This window comes from Protomyctophum parallelum (assembly GCF_964188405.1).
Source record: "Protomyctophum parallelum genome assembly, chromosome: 1".
Classification (NCBI taxonomy): Eukaryota; Metazoa; Chordata; class Actinopteri; order Myctophiformes; family Myctophidae; genus Protomyctophum; species Protomyctophum parallelum.
In genome coordinates, this window is record NC_139697.1 from 83,993,079 (window position 1) to 84,012,774 (window position 19,696).

A 19,696-nucleotide genomic window follows, 5' to 3' on the forward strand; every position below is an offset into this window, starting at 1 on the left:
TCTAGTATGCATTCCTCTCAGAAGAACCAATCAAAGTGACAGAGGTTGTTTCAGAGGGAATGTTTTAATGGTAGACCATTTCCACATGACAAATGACACAATTTCCAATGTTCACTCGTGTCAAATTTTGCAACTTTTCCCATAAGGTATGGATTTATTGAGATTTTGCACCCCCTACCATTCATGTAACACTTTTCCAGGTAAGAAAATACAGCATTTAAAACTTATTTGGCAAATACAGAAGCAAACTTAAAGTTGTCTTCCACAAAAACAATTTAATTAAAAAATAATGTTATGCTGACATGGATTTCTAGCCCTCAACCCCATTGTTTTAACAAACAACCCAGAATGTTAACAGTCTATACAGATAAAGGGCATATTTAAAGGTGGAGAAATAACATTACAATCTTGTAGTTTAAACATAGTGTACTCTTAGCTAACAAACTGTTACTAGCTAGAAAACAATGACAGTAGAGATCAGATTGGGGAAAAGGAAAGGTAGCCTTTGTTTTTTGCACCGTAGATTACCAATTAGATTACATTTGAAGGAAGGCAAGCACGAGTGCCAATTACTGTCATTCTTAATTTTACACTGTTGCTCTTCTTTGGATCAAGGCCCGGTGATCAAACAGAAGGCACTTTTGATGGCATTGGTGATGCAACGAACATGGCAGTTATCAACTGCGGGGCCTAAATTGAACATGAATGTACATGCCATCAATACATGGGGCTGAGTCATAGTCTAGCGTTGGTGATAATTTAACCCTCCTTTTCATATGAAAGAAATATCACTGTGACCTCTTTGTCCAACCTACTGTAAGATTACACATCACATTATACAAGCTTCTTTGACTTGAATGACTATCTCACCCATGTCTAAAATAACAGGGTTAAGTGGAAATATTGGGAGCACATTTATGATGTAACAGACTGACATTTGTGTTACTCAAGACACAGTTATGGTAAAACGAGAAGACAGTCTATACAGAAACCTGACGTCTGAGTGAAATTCATGATCTTGGTGAGCACAAGCCTCTTTCGGACATGGTTGACAAAAGAATGAAACAGAAAATACAACAAAATGTTTGTCTGTAAAAGAACAATTGCCGTCTTAACTAAAATATTTAACCCATGAAATGCAAAGAGCTGAAAAGCCAACCACTGACCTCATTCTATGAGAGAATACAGTAACAACAAGAAAAGGCTGGGATGCCACATTTTGGTCGGACAGTAATAAGTATACAGGTACAGTACAGTCACGTACTGACAGTAAGGAGTATACTACGGCTTCAAGTGCAGCCATGTACTGCCTCTTTCCCCCATTTGCATACACAGATGCCTTGATACAGTACAAGAAGCATGTGCCAATAAAATTCATTGTTTCTTTGAACATTTGCCAAGATCAACAAGTAATTTTTACATTAAGCATCCCGTGATACATTACACAAGGGACATGTCACATGAGACTAGCAGCGGTAGGATTGAAACCATCAACCAATTGGTATTAAACTAGAACCACATGTATAGCTCTGTAACCGTATCCGTAAGGTTGTCCAATGGCCAAGATACGCTTGAAGCCAGGACATTTTGTACCATGCATCTGAAAAACAAAAACATTGATAACACATACAAAATAAATGGTGATCTGAAAGGGAAAACAATAGTCTGATCTTGGTGCTGGTAATAGGAAATCCAGCTGCTGGGAGCTGTTCCACACTTTGACAATACCGAGATACTGGACCAAAGCATTGACATAGCTTTCCTGTACTGTTGGTAAACTACAATTGTATAGCACTGAATGCAGATAATGATTTCCGTTTCCATACTAAAATGGTTACAATAAGTACAGAGCCACCAGTGTCAACTACACAATATCAATGGAGATCTTCAGCATCCCAGATTTCTTTACCACACAGCAAAATCCAGAGCTTTAATTTACCCCCGAATATGTAAAAATGTACCCAGTTTTATACTTTCAGAGGTAAATTAACATTTTAGTGCACAATTTGTGCACTGAAGTACATATCACAATGTAATGCACATAATACCTTGCATTGTTCATTTCAACGGAAAAAAAATGCAATACCTTTCCCAGTATTTTATTTCCCCACATTCTGAAAATGACTCCTCACGGTTTTGTGAGGTCCCCTTTACCCATTATTGAAAACACTATACTGGCATTTTAGTTGACTATTTAGTAATCATAAAAAAAATAAAGCCCAGGGCCTATGACAGTGAAACAAAGAACAAAAATGGCGTTACATGACATTATACATCCCTCCTGAAAATAAAGTAGTTCACCTCACGATCCTTTAGGCACATAAGTCTTCATGGATCCCACTTTGTGTGTGTGTGTGGCGGTCAGGAATGCTTTTCACACGGTTGAACATTAAAACCAAAAACAATTACAGTGAAAGTGCCGTTGAGTAGACATGGTCTTACAAACCTACCGTTCTGTCCGACAGACTTGTATATATATGTATAGAACTTAATGGCTTCCGAGGGCATATGAGATGGTGACCATTTGCAAAGAAGACATCCACAACTCTGAACAGCATGCCTGACCCCAACTTTAAGGAAATGTCCCGCACCAACAGCAAGTACATTTTGCAGACGTATTCATCCGAATGGTGACATCATAGCGCTCTCCGTTCCAGATTGATTCGTATGTTTTTTCAGTTTTTTTGTTGGCAGGCGTTTATCCTTAAATGTCTATGTCAACACTAAATCACAATGTAGCCTGGAATATTGCTCAGCAACTATTTACATGAATGCAAAAAAGAAAACAAGAATGCGACTGAACTAGACAAAACATACATCACATTCTCCCATGTTTTATATTAGTGGTCCTCTTCAAAACGTTACGTGCTAGAAGTGTAAACATGGAAGAAAAAGAAAATAAAACACTACTTTTGTGTTAATCATTTTCTTGCCCCATCGTGAAACCATATCTGCAAACTCTGATAACCTAGAGCTGACCATGTATGTATTTCTGACGCAATATACAGTTCCGCTCGGGTTATAGTGCAGATCCACTGTGACAGGAGGACCCTCAAACTATTTCAAGTAAACCCCTTTAAGTCCAATATTTTGTCCATTTTCCGATCCTTTTTGTTCAGAAGAGGGCTGCCCATCTTCCACATTGTGAACCACTACCTCTGCTTGCTTGGGTTGATGGAGTTCCCCGTACATTGCCAGTGGAGAGGGGGGTGTGGGGGGGGGGGGGGTGAGTAAAGAAAAAATAATTCGCTAATAAATCCTTCTGTGGTTGCAATCAACACCGACATGTCAGGCCCAACTTTTTAAAGTTAATTTTCTTGTTTGTTTTTTTGTTTGTTTTTAACACAGCAGAATACACATCTTGTGGAAGCAAGGTATCCCGGTGTCAAGTCACATGTTCAGAGGTCACATTTCTTTTTAGTTATATTCTTCTCGCTGTCTCTACAACTTCAGTCCTGCTTGGCTTGAAGCTGCTGCTTCCAGGCCTCATTCAAGTAAACTAGTCGCTTGTAGTTGAGGATAAAGAGAATGAAGTTCAGCACATATGTGGTAATGCAGATGACACACAAGTCCTTTAGGACAAAATAGAGGATGTAGCCCAAGTAGAGCGAACCCACCACCGATAAGATGGACGTCGTCATGAGGAAGAGGGCGGCCATTGCACTGACAGTCATTCCTGTAACAAGACAGTAACGGGAAACAACAAACATACTTTTGCCGACTCATAGACAGACCATAGAAATTCAAGAAATGCACAAGCAACATGAGGTCACTCAAGTTGTCCAGATCACATAGCTCTGTTTACATGGTTATGCAGAATTAATCTAGAAACCGACTCCCTAATCCGTAAACTATCAAACGTATAAAAAAGACCCTCTCACAAACTTGTGAATACAGATCTCAAAGTAAATGAAGATGATAGGTGGGTGTTCTAGAATGGTGGATATCAACATAACGTTAAGAATTATAATGATAGCATAGACAAACCTACTTAACAAGGACAGTGGTCCTGATATATAAGCTAACGATCAAGTGAAATAAGATAGGACTGTAAAGAGAGTTTTGAATGATGAACAGTCAAGGAATCAGATTGACGAAAATGTCAGCCAAATCCTTAGTGGCAGAAAATGATTACAATACAGTAGTTTTATAGTTTTTGTAAATTCTGCTACCAAACTGCTGAAATGATGTGTTAAAGTTCACTGCAGTTTATCCAGTTCAGGGCTCTTCATAAACTTAATATATAGGGCTGCTTTCAGTACGTATTTCTAGGAAAATCTCATGATTGGATTCATTGGAATAGTAAAAAAAAGTTGCTTTTAAAAAGGGTACAGGCACAGTTCCGATATACTATCAGACCGACAACCTACCCCAAACCCTAACCGCAAGCATGGAGCAACGCATGTCGAACCAACGCATTGTCGGGAGAGATGTGTGTCGGATAAGCGTGCGTGCCCACCCCTTAAAAAAGGAGCTAATAACACAATGACATTGAGAAAGCAAACCTCATCATCGAACAAGAACTTCATTAACATTGAATTCGAGTTCTGAATTATGTAATTTTAATAGCTCTAATTGTGTTCTGAATCATGTCATTTATAATTGTTCCATTTGTGAACATTTTCCAGTATTTCCCATGTAAAAACACTTGGTCATCCTTCTCAATTCACCGCTCCATCCATACAGAATCCATTTGAGACCATGGGAAAGGGGGCTGGATGCCTGTGACCATTTTCAATTTGAATTATCTGGGGATTATAATAATGCTGTGGTTTTGGAGAGCACCTCCAACACAGCATGAAGATCCTTTGGATTTTAATTTTGAAGTTTAAAAGCATTGCCTGGCCTTTAACACGGAAATCCCAACACACGGCAGTTTGACCTAACTGGGCCACTATTGTGTTCTGTCAAATAAGAGAAGTCATAACTGCTATGGGTAAAAGGGCCTCTTGTTCTTTGCTATAACCAGGTGGTTAAGCAGCCCCATGGGCCAGTCATCAGGCTAGCATATCAAAACCAGCATGACTGAGTCAGCAAAACCAGCTGCTGTACAACTGGTCAACGTGGGAGACTTAAAATTAGGACCTTTGGAAGGAAGGACAGACCCTAAATTTATAACTCGCCATCCACAAGAAGAATTATTAATATAGACGAAAGTCTGTGACGCTATAACTAACATGGAATGACCAACATTGTTATTTTCCATATACATTTTGTTGTATGTCAGAGAAAATGTTATTAAGAAAATCACATCCCTGAAGCATGGAAGCACATGCATGCAATGTGAGAGAGAAGTAATATGTCAATAGCCAAGTAGCAGCATTGCTAACTATTCTATTAATATTAACTAATGCTGGTGACTGGTGTGGATTTATCAGAAAACACAATCATAAAAACTTTTTGAAACTTCACAAAGAGGGTGTACTTTTAAAATTCCTGACCTCACCCTTTAAATTATACCAGTTGAAGTATGTATTTACTATTTACTGTCTTATCATCTGAGTGATGGTTAGCCAAACACAGGGGGGTGGTGATTCAGTGCTCAAAGCACCGTGACTAGGGAGACGTGTCACCTGAATTATCAATGCTTACAGATGACCTGGGAAAAAGATTCTTACCTAGTAAGAGCTGAAAGGCATAAAAGAAAATTCCGTGGACGCTGTTCGGCTGGTTCAACGCACTGTCATTTCCAAATATTGAGCCCAAGAGTCCAAATCCTCGACCCCATCTACACCATGAAAAACAAAACGTCAACGGAAAAGGCCATTAGAACATTTACTACAAAAAGACCATAGTTAGTTTACTATTGCAAGCAAGGATCAAACTTGTGAGGGAGTAAAAGTCAACACCATGTTGTTGAAATGAGCATGTACTGTACATTATTATACAGTATTGTGTGTGTGAGTGAGTGTGCACGCGCCGCACGTGTGTATGTGCGCGTGCGTCCGTGTACAACTGTACATTATGATTTGTTATTTTTCATGTCATGATTGTGAATTGAATATCCAGGACCTGAATGGAAAAAAGACTGCAAGGACTTTTTCAGTGATCCCTTTGGACATGTGTTTGACTGTACCCTGTACTGATTACATTTGTTTGACTGTACCCTGTACTACTGATTACATTTCTGTTTGACTGTACCCTGTACCGATTACATTTCTGTTTGACTGTACCCTGTACCGATTACATTTCTGTTTGACTGTACCCTGTGATTACATTTCTTTCTGCCAATAAAGTATTCAATCAATCAATCAAAACAAGCTCCAACATTTAGACAATCAGGCATTGTTGGAGGGACACCAACAGTGGTTCTGGTTTAACAGCCCGTCCCACTCAAAAAAAATGAGAACAAATCTCCACAGGATTTCACAGACACATTGTTTCTAGTGAACTTTGAGCAAGCGACAACACATAAGGCCACACATTCCATTGTTAGAATGTGTGCCCTAGTGATGCGTGTTTATTCTCTTTCCCCATTGTGAGGTAGCCTGTGTTTGAAGTCTGTGATTTCTATGCTGAATTGTATTGTTCCGACACATTTCCTGGAGAACAAAATATATATAAAAAATCATCATCATACAATTACATTTGAACATCAAGGAAGCTGGCTATACACTAAACAGCCCGTGCATCATCAACAGAACTTACTACTTAGAAAGTTTTACCCATTCAACAGGAAACTACACACTTCTGCTATAGTAAAGGTAGCCTGGTTTCCAGTCTGATTCACGGAACGCAGCGAATCAGGCTGGAAACCAGGCTATAGTAAAGTCACATCTTCACAGGTTCAGTTGGCCTGATATAACAGAGCATTGCTTTGTAATATCAGGCCAACTGAACCTGTGAAGATTCACCTGCATTGCAGCTACCTGTCATGACATGTGGATATACAGAAGTTTGCATATTTCTACATAATTTATTAAAGGTAGCCAACCCGTTTCCTGTTCAGTATGTCAAAAGTATCTAACACAGTGACATAAGTGTTTAAATTGTATAATCTCAGTAAAGAAATTCATATTCATTTCACTGATTGTGCTCTCATAGCAGGCGAGTGTTATGGTCAGATGTTTTAACAAATAGGACTGTTTGATGCCCCTGTAAAAATCTCCAATGTCTTAGTATTTCAGAAGCAAGACCAGTTGTCTACCTAGATTTTGTGACATGCATGGTAGTGTCACAATAATGTGACCTAAATTGGACCCAAGATACAGAGAATCCTGAGGAACCCTAGAATTAAAATGTGCTCATTGTGTACATAAGAAAATTAGCAGTGATGCAACTCCCTTTAGTTGGGGCCATAAAGCAACGTTTGCAAATATATCCAGGGAGGCACCTTGGATTTCAATGTCACTCAAAGTGGTGTAAATGGTTCCAGGCCAATTATTTAGCAACGTAATAGTTTAGATTAAAATCTCACAGAATCTACAGCCTGGATGAACACTCAGAGCCATCAGACAAAGGTTACTGACAACAGTAGTGTTGCATTCTAACCGGGCTGTAAATATTGATGCAGGACCTTTGCAAGACATTGGGGAGGAACATAAAATGGAACAAATTATGTTGTCTGAAACAAATCTGAATTAAAAAAATTACAAAAGGTGCCATCTGCACCTTCTTGAAGTACACATTGCTTGAAACAAGCAATGCATATCCTCCAAGCAAGCAATACATTATCCAAAACCAAAAAGATCTTAACATACATAATGGAAATAAATAAATGCACTCTGATTTCTCTGTCAAATAGTTTCCTATGCTTTTAAATGAGGATATTGTCCGTTTATTCAGACAATTAGGCCCCTTTTCCACTATGGGGTGGAACCAGAACTATCCAGAACCTGAACCTATTTTTTTTAGTTATGGGTTTGTTTCCACAGCGCACAGCGCGGTACGGCACGGTTTCAGACCAGGTTCTCAGAACCTTTTTTCGGCCCTGCTTTTGAGGTAGTACTAACGCTGAGTTCTGGGAACCTATGGGCGGGGCCAGCAGCGCTGCTGCTCTCGATTGGTCGAGCTGAGGTGACAGCACTCTGAGCATCTGAGGAGACCGGAGCGAGGAGAAGCGCACACAACACAACAGCGCACATTTTAAACTCCTAAGTGCGACACAGCGACAGCGGACACACAGAAAAATAACCTGGAAAAGCACACAGAAACACTATGGCCACGAGAGAGGGAGAGACAGAGCTTGTGTGTGCGTGAGGGAGAGAGAGAGAGAGCCATAAAGCTGTCGCGACGAGTTGTTTGCTTGCAGTTGTTGTTCTACACTACAGCTAACAGCTAGGCTAACTGCAGATGTGTGTGTGTGTGTGTATGTGTTTGCGTTTGCGTGCGTGTATGTGTTTGCGTGCGTGTGCTCGCGCGCGAGAGCGCCATATAATCTATTCTAAATTGCCAGAACAGAATTGTCTTTCTTTTTCAGGGCAAGGCATTAGGCATATCATTACTAGAAATGTGCTACAATACAGTACAATACAGTACACAATACTACACATTGGAAGAATTAAATTCAACTAGCACAACGGTTAAATGATTTGTATTTGCACATTTCTTGATATTGACATTACAACTGGACTGGATGTTATGGCACAATTTGCTCAATCTGCTCAAGAGGCACTATATTTGCAACCCACACAATGTTAAATGCTATATTCAAAAGGTGGGTTATCATTTATCATCATATGAGCTATAGCCCATATGAGATATATTTTTCTCTTGCAGTTTAAGCAAAATATTGTAGACAGGTAAAGAACAACTGGTCGAATGCATTTAAAACGGGTGTTTTACTGTTGTCCCACTCCCCACATGGAAAGGAAATCCATATCGGCAAATATAGCCTATATATAATGTATTCTGCATATATCCATGTTCATATAAACTACAGTATGTGCATATACAGTATATCTATTATGTATAAGAAATATATGTGACAGCTGTGGCATGTGGCTGCCACAGCTGTGGCACATGTGGCATATAAAAATATGTTCATATTATTGGTTTAAAAAAGTACAATAAAGCAAATAAATTTGAAAATAGACAATCTACAAGCTCACGTGTCTCATCGAGCTTGTAGTTTGTCTATTTTCAAATGGCCGAAATGTATTTAAGTAGAATACTATATACAGCTACTTTCCACCACTGTTGAATAATAACCAGTCATTATTTAAACATGAATATCTCTGTATTCCGGGACCCCCCCGGCCGTGCCAAGGGGGAGGGGGCCCTGCCGGCCAAGCTACTCAGCAGTGGGGGAATAGGGGGGGGGGGGGGGGGGCAGACTTAACAGGTTCTGGGTTCTGGTTATATGGAAACGGAAGCAGAACTTGGTTCTGGAACTACACATGGTTCTTGGTAGTTCTGGGTCCTGGAAAGTTCTGGTTCTGGTTCTGGTTCCACCCCATAGTGGAAAAGGGGCCTAAGTCAACGTAGTGTAGCCTATCCAGTCGATCTCAACATGTGTGTGCAGTGTCCAGTTACATGATCAGTATGTTCCAACTTCGGCCCAGTGAGTTCTTCCAATAAAATCCTGGACTGGCCCTGTACAGTGTGTCCTTTAGCAGCTATTTGTGCAGGGACTAGGGTTAGCAAAATTTCAAGTATTGTTGTACAGCTTGTAACATTAACAGGGCAGCTATATATAGAAACGAGAGTGACCAGGCTAAGCCCCCAAAATGTGTTATGGTATGGTTGGGTACATTCAACACACACACACACACACACACACACACACACACACACACACACACACACACACACACACACTGTGTCAGTTAGCCAATACACTAAGGCCTTTATTTTAAAAGGACTTGATGTTAGTGAGATCATGCAAGCAACTTATTTTATTCCACAGATGGCAGCTGTGCTGGCTAACCAGAAACTATAGTAGCAGCTAGCCAGTCAGGTTAGCTCAACTTAGCTATCAAGCTAATGATAGTGTTTGTTGACTGGTGGTAAAATGCTGAATAGTGGACTCGTGGTAACGTTCAATTCGTTCAGTGGGTGGTGTGTCCCTGCTTCATTCCAAAGAGCTACACACAAGTTTGTAGTTAAATAAGTTAATGTTAGCAGAAGAACCATTAGCTCAACCAATGTTGTGACAGCTGAGCCCCGCGCGCAGCAGCATAGCAGACCGGGGGCTGCCTCACTGCCTTTTGGGATGGGGTGTGTTTGTTGAGCTGTCAAAGCCCCATATAGTTTCTCGCCCAGGGTGTTGTCGCGCATCGAAAGAATAGCCGATCTACAAGATCACTACACGTCGCCATGCAACGCCAACGTGTCATGAGCTTGTAGGTAGGCTGTTTGTTCCCGGTGTAAATCTAAGCATCAGATGAATGAGCTAACGTCTTCCAGGGCAAGGGGGCTAGCTTCCTTGCTCATTTGCAGGGGTCATCACTATGCTGGCTTGTGATCATGGACATTTTGTCAAACAGAAACCCATAAAGAGCTAGCCCTGAATGACCATAAACAGGTCTGTAACTCTAAGAGTGTTCAAATGTAACAACACTCTCAGAGTTCATGAATACATTTCAGAACCATAAGTACTAGTAGGACCCCTAATGTGCCATAGTGTCAGTAGTAAATAAGAGGTATACATATTCTAAAGAAAACCTGGACACTTGACATTCAGTAATGGGTATTATGATCAAAATAAGAAGATTATAATGTGGTGTGTGTAAATCAAAAAATCTAGAATTTGCCACACACACATTTGTGTACAGACACATATAAATATTGATGGTCCCTGCTCATTTAGAATGAATACCCCCATACCAACATTTGTTGTTTGTTTCCCTCGTTTTTTTTGTACCTCGAGCTGAAGACTTTTGAACAGCTGATGGAAGTGCTGACGTCGCACATGGCCTGGTAGTCCGGATCCCGGGCCTTCTCCCGCTCCACGTGAAACGCGTACACGGACAGCACGATGCCTACGAGGCACACGAGAAGCCGGGCTATTCTCTCCCATCGAGGGGTGGATACTCTCAGGACGGGCGCCGCCATCATTCTTTCTGCGCTGCCCTGGCCTGCCTGGGCTCCTAGATGGAGATCATGCACGCAACGCAACGACGCAACCCAACGGCACGGCACCCACCCACGGATGGCACGCGCACACACACGCGCGCGCGCACGCACTGCTCCCGAGTGCGAGCCGACCGCGCGACGTGGGAACACGACGACGCGTCACAGAACCTCAGAACGGAACGTGCCCACTGCTACAGCACCATGGGCGTGGCTCTCTCTGTGTGTGTGTGTGTGTGTGTGTGTGTGTGTGTGTGTGTGTGTGTGTGTGTGTGTGTGTGTGTGTGTGTGTGTGCGTGCGTGTGCGTGTGCGTGTGCGTGTGCGTGTGCGTGTGTGTGGTATTCCATTTTCTCCCTAACTGTGTATTTGATGATTTTTATTTCCATTTTGCATAGTCAGCAGAAGTGTATGTCTTTAAATGTCTTGATGATTAATTGAAAATGGATCGAGGACATGTGTTGTCAAGTCTAGTGTGCTGCTTTTTCTGGTTTTGTAGCTTTTTGATTGATTGATTGAAATATTTATTAACAGTTTGCAGAATTACAGTAGCCTACATTTCAAGCACAAACTCAATACAAAGACTGTTAACTGTCAGTGACAGTGAATACATTCTGGTGTGTAGAGCCCAGGATCACATCACAGGATGATTGACACAGGGGTGAAAAATGGGTTACAAAATCGTGGGACAAAAATTAAGAACTGTGAGTGGACAACCCAATTAAGCATCACTTGTTTACAACAGGGTCCACCATTTTCAATTCATCAAAACATTTAGAGACGAACAAATAGACACTTCTATATAGTTAAAGAACAGAACAGGAATTCATCATAATTAAGCAAAAAGGGAAAAGAAACATACAGTGAGGGGAAAGGGGGGGGGGGGCGGTGGGGGGGGATTCAGATTTTACAGGGGCCAGTTTCGTAGGTGCCCTTTGAGAGCGGTTTTGAAGGAGTCAAGGGATTCTTAATGACTGTTGGTAGGGCGTTCCACATTTTGGTGGCATATAGCGAAAATAATTTAGTCCCTTGTTTGTGCCGAATCTGGGTTGTAGGCTACATGGTTTGTTGCACTCCCTCTGGTGTTGTGGGTGTGGACTTCGTTTACATTAAGGAAGTATTTAGACAGGTAGGGGAGGCTAATATGGTTTCTGCCTCGGGTTTGAGTAAATGGTGCGCTGTGACTGGCAAGTCGCTGTGATTGACAGCCTACACCTAAACCTAACCCTAACCTTAACCTCAGTAAAACTATACCTAAACCTAACCTCAGTAAACTATACCTAAACCCCTCAGTAAAACTAACGCAGTGGCTGGGGGGCGTTTCCAAGAACCCGAATCCGCGGAAGAAACCCTTTTAGCGTAGGCCTACATGGGTATCTTGGTGGTGTATCGAATCTTGTGGACCAGACCCATTGCAAGATGCTGTACTCTGTCGTCGACCCTAAGCCATCCCAGCCTGTCAAAGTGGGCAGGGGACAGGGGTGAGGTGGGTTCGGGGGTTGAGGCCAAGTAGGAGCCTGACCAGTTTGTTTTGGGAGGTCTGGAGCCTTGTTTTAAGGGCCTTTGAGGTGCTGTGGTACGAGGTGCATGCATAGTCAAAGAAACCTTGTACGAGGGCTCCTGTTAAGGTCTTAAAGGTGTTTTTGTTGACCAGTGAGGAGATCCTGTAAAGGAATCTTGTTCTTTGATTGACTTTTTTGATTACGTTGGTGGCCATTTTATCACCGGAAAGATTGGCCTCCAGGATGGAACCTAGGTAGATAATTTCATCTTTTCGTGTGATAACATTGTCACCCACTCTAACCAAGAAGCCATCTGCCTTGCTGAGATTACTATTTGATCCGAAGAGAATGGATTCAGTTTTTCCCAGGTGTAGGATAGTTTGTTATCAGCGAGCCAGGTGCAGATTCTACCGAGTTCAGAGCTGAGGGTCTTTTCAACCTGCAGTTTGTTCCTGTCCGAGACCAGCAGTGCTGATAAGTCATCTGCGAACAGGAACAAGTTGCAGTCACAAGCTGATGACATGTCGTTTACATATATTAGAAACAGTAAAGGCCCTAGTATGCTTCCTTGTGGAACGCCACAGCACAGCTCACTGGGAAGGGGGGGCAGTGTTCCGTTCACCTCCACCATATCTGTTCTCTCCCCTCCAGGTAGGATTGCATCCAGCTCACTGATATGCTATCAAAACCAATAGCTTCAGCTTGTTAACCAGTATGGAGTGGTTCACGGTGTCAAAAGCCTTTTGTAGGTCCAGCATAGCCTCGGTACCAGGCTTTCATTTTTGTTGGTGCAAAAATGTAAAGCCTGGAGGAACGCATTGGCCGCTCTGGTCTAAAAGTGGGAGTCAACCGTTCCGGGTGGGCGTCGCTCCAAATGATGTGACGTAGCGCTGCACTAGGGGGGAGAGGAGGGGCCGGGGGTGACGGACAGATCGATGAGATCCAATCAGGGCGTGCGCAAATCTGAGCCGCGACCCGCCCCTCTAGACCAGAAACCTAACACGTTAACTCAGGCTAGGTCCAGCATGACTATTCGCCAGCATCCACCTCGTGTTTGATGTGGTCGCTCAAATAGAGGAGGCTATCGAGTGGGATGTTCTGAAACCGGATTGGAACTCGTACATTAATTTATTAGTGGCAAGATACTTTTCGAGACTTAACTAATACAAAACAATCAAGCAATCAACGAAATCAATCAATCATGTTGTTATTATGACAAGATGACAAGATAATCCATCCATTCCACATTCCAATGCAAACATAATTATAAGTTATTTAATTTGTCGGGCTATTAAAATGATCAATGCAGAAGAGGTGACACCGCGTGTGGACGTGGACCGACGCACATAACCACATCGGCTTTTGTATTTATTTAATGTATTTATTTAATGTATTTAACACTAAATGTAATATATATATATATAAATAATAGTTTTTTAATGAAAAGAAAACCTCCGCAACAGAGACTGCTCCACAACATAACCTGCAGCAGCACGACCATGTGACTTTGCGTATATAAACACTGGATGACGTCAGGTGTTGTTTACTTGCTCGCGAAGATCCGTGTAGTAAAAGCTGTAAAGTAAAACTGCTAATATTTCTGATCATGGCAACGGATATCGAAAGACTGGCTTCTTTCGAAGAAGCTCATTATGATCAATACGAATATTACAATCTAGATGAATACCCCTGCCACGACCGTGGGAAAGGCAGGACAAAGAGAGAAATAGGACTGAACACCAATCGCCATTCCCCCGCTGGGCACGAGAGAAAGATTGCGGAAAAACTTCACAACAGCGAAGTGAAACGTAAAAGAACCAAGAGTACATGATCATCTTGAAAGACTTACAGTAGGTATGATTGACAATGTGTGAAACTGTTAATTTGATTGATGAATTGAAATTAAATGTTAAATTGAGCAATTGCCTATGCAAATCAAAACGACAGCATTGCCTCTTGAATAAACAGCCTGCATTCGGTGATTACTAACGTTGTTTAACGTTGAATTAGTTTATGGTTGAATTATTGATAATTCTAGACATCGCTATAGATCTAAACAAGTGCCCGCCTCCACAATTAAATATTCAGGTGTTTATCTTCCGGGGTACATATGCAAATTCTATTGCATTTGCCATTTGGTTTCATACTAGAACTAGATCATAATCATATTAGGCCTACACGAAAAGGTGAAAAGAAAATAACGTTCCATTGCATGTCCAAATTTACAAGACATAGGCCTACCGGTATGCAGTGAAAGTTATTCTCCACAGCAAGAATTTATAGTAGTAAATGGATGGGTTGATGCGTGCACGAAATAAATGATTTCCATTCTCTGATAGTTTAGAAGGGGAAACAAATATATATATGCAACTAACTATGTTGAGTTGTTAAGCTGATGATGTCAACATAAACCTACAGAGTTTGGGGATTATTTGGTCATAATAAGCATTGCACTTTCATTTCCGTAGGCCCTGACCAGTTGGAGATCCAAAGTGACCATTCCTGCCTTCCCTGACCCAGCAGAGCAAACGGAACAGAGTGCTGCCTGGAATATGCCCAGACAAGACACGAAGAGATAGCACTCTCTACTATAGACTATTTTATTTTTTGCCCCTGTAACAAGATCTGCTGCTCTCGTGTTACAGCTGTGCAAGAATATTTTGTGTTGACTTAATATATAGGTCAGTCAGTGTTGTGTGCTCACTCAGCATTTAGTCATTGTGAATGAAATAAATTGTATATTATGTTGAGTAGAGATCCTTTTTTGTTCTAATAAAGAGAACATTAAACAAGTCGACTGCATGGTTGAATTTCCATTTAGTGTAGCTCTACATTTATTGTACCTTCAAAATGTGAAGAGGAGTGTTGGCATTGTATTATTATTATTTTATGGTTTAATGTGTGCAATTACATGACATCATCATATAGGTAATACGACTACGATGCTTTTATTTTGAAGGCATGCATGACCCGGAATCATTACATAATTTCCGGTTATTTTCCACATGTTACCACAACAGAACACAAGCTTTCATACTAGTTGTTTCGTTTAGACTCGTATCTCATTAATCTACTTGCCATAATGCAGATCTGCAATGTTTGTAGTGAACAGACACCCAAATACAGATGTCCCACCTGCAAAATACGATAGTAAGTATTGTAAGTGTTTAACATTTTAGCAACGTTAACATTGCTTCTGTTAGCAAGAAAAGGCTAAAGCTCAGACTTTTGTACATTGTATATTGTTCAAAGTTGAAAGTATCAGATTTTTACATATCCGTGAAATAGTGTTTACATGTGATAAGTTCGTCACCTGAATCATGCTCGTGTTTTGTCTGGTAGTGGGTACATAAGCTTCACGTTAGTCCAAACACTGCTCAAAAAGATCATCAGTCAGTCACAACTGAAAACACTGAACATTCAACTGCAAATGGGAACAAAGATTATTCGATGCGTTTTGAGGGTGCCGTATATTTGGATTTTGAGTCACTGGAGTAAAATTGTTTACGCATTCCTCGCTCGCGGATAAATGGTCCAGACTCCAGACCAGTAGGCACCGGGCCGCCACCAACCGTTACCTAGCCATGGTTGACGCCGACAGTCAGTCATGTTTCAGGGCTACCAAGTACCAACCATGCGCGTGGGGGACGGCTCTGGTGGGGGGATGCCCCACGGAAAACCAGTTAAATTGTCATTTTTGTCTTGTTTATTCACAAAATGTAATATAAAGTAAACTATGAAGGTAATTAAATGTTGAATTGCTTCTCTAAATCACAGATCCCCAGATTATAATTGTTCACTCTGTTATATAAAGTTACTTAATACTAACCCTAAAACTATTTGTTTCCTATTGCAGCTGTTCACTGGCCTGTTACAAAATGCATAAAGGTAAACAAGTTATTTCATTACAAAAAATAGACACTAATTGGGGCTAATTTACTACTGCCAGTATCATGTGATTTACATCATATTTTTCTTTTCTTTACATAGATACTTGCCTGCCTCTCACGCAGCCATCACGTATTACTGTTGATAAGACGGTAACCCTGTCAGGTATAGTATTATGAATACATTCTGTCAAAACCTATTAAGTGGCTTTTAAATTAATACATGGTCTTATGAGATATGATTCTGCAAATATAATGTAAAATATGCTTTCGGCATATAATTATTGCAGTAGTTTAGTTATGAGGTAATTGTAAATTAATTTAAAGGTGAATGTCTGGGAATTAGTCCCAAATATGTTTACTGCACTTGTGGGAGCATTTTGCTACCATGTGATTGTGATACTGTGCCTAGCATAGCTTTATATACCAAAATGTTTAAACTAATGGGGTAATAAGACAAGATTCGTAGACACTTTTTTTTACTAGGTGTATAATCTATTGTGTAGCTTGTCTGGTATGTACATTTGCTACTGAATGGGGTATTTTCTTCTAAATTCTAACTTTTGCGTACATTGTCCCCTCTTTAGCAGAACCCTGGAATGTGGAGGATCTCTTGGATGAAGATCATTACACTGACAGAGTACCATTAGAGATTCTTCAGCGCTTAGGTACAACTGTGACATCGCATTTTATGTACAGTACTGAAACATTGTACAGAAGAGTATTTCACATACAACTAGAAAAAGTGCACAGGTCTCCACCAGGATAATAGCATTTGTTTGGACAAAATGTGTAGAAGTAATATAAACATTTCCCGTCTCGTTTTCGTCTGGTGGTTGTATAACAGGGCAATAAATATATAACACGTCAGTGTATTCATAACGTGTAGTAGTGTGCATACAAAGTTGTACACAGATCGGTGCAGTTTTTGGTAAGAACATGAATCTGCCTGAAATAGCACCACCATGAGGCTGATTTGAAGTGCCAATTCTTCCTCTGCCTAGTGGGAATGTGTGCATGTTTTGATGGAAATTGCATGTTGTATTCATGATTTGAGGCATTTTGTTCAAAACGGACCAATCCTGCAAACTTTGGAAGGCAATCTTAACCTATGGGGAAACGGACAGGTCTGTGTTGATCACATGACTATAGTTAGTGTACCGATTTGTGTGATGTATGGATAAAATGTGAGGAATATAAATAAATGTTTTGCAATAATCTGCCTCATGGTGGCGCTATAATAGGCCGTTGTGGAAAAATTGGGACAGAGGTTCGTCGTGGAATGTGTGCAGTTTGGCATCGGCCGGGCCAACGGTGCCGGAGATTAGCTGTACGCAGACAGACGGAGTGCAAAACATACTCTCCCCATGCCTTCGGCTGGTGGATACAACTATCACTACACACTTGAACGAATTTGTGACCATTGAACAGTTTTTTTTGGTTGCATAGTGACAGTTGTTTCTGCCTCACTACAGGAGAATCACAAGAGTTGAGAGATCTTCTTCATAACCCGCATCTCCGACAGTTATTGCGCTCCATCGACACTGCTGACAGCAAAGATGATGCAATGAAGGCAGCCATGCAGGAGCCTCTGTTTGTGGAGCTTTCAGATCAGTGTTTGCAAATTGTTGAGAATAAGTGATACAGGATGTGATTGAGTTGATTGTTTTTTCCAACATTCTTTATTGCCGTGACGTTATTTTTACACAGTATAGACCATTCAAGTATGCTATATTATTTGGTATTTCTATTCAACGTATCCTGTATGTAAAAATAAAATATTTTCTTAAAAGTGAAAGTCAGAATCAACATTAATCTCATGTGCTTGGTGGCACAGACTATGCAATAACAAGAGTTCACACCTTGTCACATGTCTTTGCTTTAAAATATATATCTCATTCCTCACTAAAAGCACTGTATGACAGTACCAATTTAATGTCTATTTACATAGCCTACAAATGTACAGGCTATCCACTGCCTGCAGAGTATTAGAGTAATTAGAGATAACTGCTAGTCATACAGTGAGGACTGATACATGGAGATAAGGTTGAGAAAATGTGTTTAACAAAATAATCCACATGACCTATGATCTGTCAGGTGTAAGACATGGATATATAATTGCACCGTATGTGTATTTATTTATTACAAGAAACAATACAGTATATTAAAGGTAAAACAAATACTGGTCATTCGCTCTGAATATTTCAATGCTTTGGCATAAGATATTTAAAACGATTAATAAAACAATCTATTGCAGATCCTGAAACGTTTAAAGAAAAATGAATGTAATGGTAAACTTGTATTAGCAATCAACAGCAGTTACAAACTCCCATTTGTCCAATAGAAAGGTTCCACAACAGATGTGCATTTAACGTCTGCACTTGGTAAAACAGTTTTTTCCAGATTAAAGTAGGATTCACATTTTCTAATATTGTACAACCAAGTTTTACTTTGTGAATTTGAATAACTTCAGCTTAAACAGCAGAATGGCAAGACTAGTTAAAATTGACCTCCTAGGACACAGTAGCTGTTCAAGCAATTCTCTCACTCTCAAACTAAAATGCTATGAGCACAAGTAATGTCAATGGACAGACTCAACTATTATTTGTCTTGATACTTTGACTTCCAGCAGAGGGAGACGGTTTTCCATATTTTGGAGATGCCGAATTGACAAAACATCATTGGAATAGCGCAGTATAAAGTCAGTTTTAGGGCACGCCGGCATGGTCACACCACACTTATTCTACCTATGAGGGCAGCATCTGCCAACGCATTTCAAAGGGAATGGAGCGTTTATGTTTTTGGGCAGAAATCGACAAATGGCAGCAATCTGCTCCATTCCCATTGAAATGCATAGGCGGAATCCACCCTCATAGGTAGAATAAAAGTGCGGTGTGACTTGGTGTGCGGTGGATTTTCCCTTTACATTTAGAGCATAATAATAGAACTGGCTCCCTCTACAAATAAGGTGCAAATTAAAATAATGTTTGTTTGCAACAATTTTGTGTCCACCCAAAACAGTAGTGTAACAAAAATCAATCATGATATACAGTACTACCATTACTATGAACTGCAATTGATAAAAAGCTAAGATTTGGTCGGTCATGACATGTCCATAACATGGTTTAATACATTTACCTGATAAACATTAAATAATGCTCGATAATAAAACACTAAAAGAGACCAGCTATTTCTCTACTTTCCTCCAGTATGTGCGTTATCTTTGTGCAATGCTTGCTTGATGCATTTGTTTCCACTGATGGTCATATTGGAAATACATTATAATATTTTCTAGT

The 19,696-nt window shown here is 40.5% G+C and overlaps 2 protein-coding genes across 3 annotated transcripts; one reads left to right on the top strand and one right to left on the bottom strand.

Annotated features, from left to right (window-relative positions):
- Positions 1–45: 45 nt before the first annotated feature.
- Positions 46–11,116, bottom strand: vkorc1l1 (vitamin K epoxide reductase complex, subunit 1-like 1). The gene is made up of 3 exons (XM_083779224.1): positions 10,805–11,116; positions 5,619–5,728; positions 46–3,676 (listed from the first exon to the last, which is right to left on the bottom strand). The coding sequence occupies exons 1-3, from the start codon at positions 10,996–10,998 to the stop codon at positions 3,450–3,452; spliced, it is 531 nt and encodes a 176-aa protein (XP_083635350.1). The 5' UTR covers positions 10,999–11,116; the 3' UTR covers positions 46–3,449.
- A 4,401-nt stretch (positions 11,117–15,517) lies between these two features.
- On the top strand, positions 15,518–18,198 carry znhit3 (zinc finger, HIT-type containing 3). 2 transcript variants are annotated; one of them, XM_083762888.1, is made up of 5 exons: positions 15,518–15,663; positions 16,370–16,401; positions 16,504–16,566; positions 16,988–17,068; positions 17,876–18,198. In XM_083762888.1, exons 1-5 carry the CDS (start codon positions 15,596–15,598, stop codon positions 18,040–18,042), a joined length of 411 nt encoding a protein of 136 aa, XP_083619014.1. In that variant the 5' UTR covers positions 15,518–15,595; the 3' UTR covers positions 18,043–18,198. The 2 variants fall into 2 exon arrangements, with proteins under 2 accessions (XP_083619014.1, XP_083619015.1); XM_083762889.1 differs by having other exon boundaries at positions 16,991–17,068.
- The last annotated feature ends 1,498 nt before the right edge of the window (positions 18,199–19,696 follow it).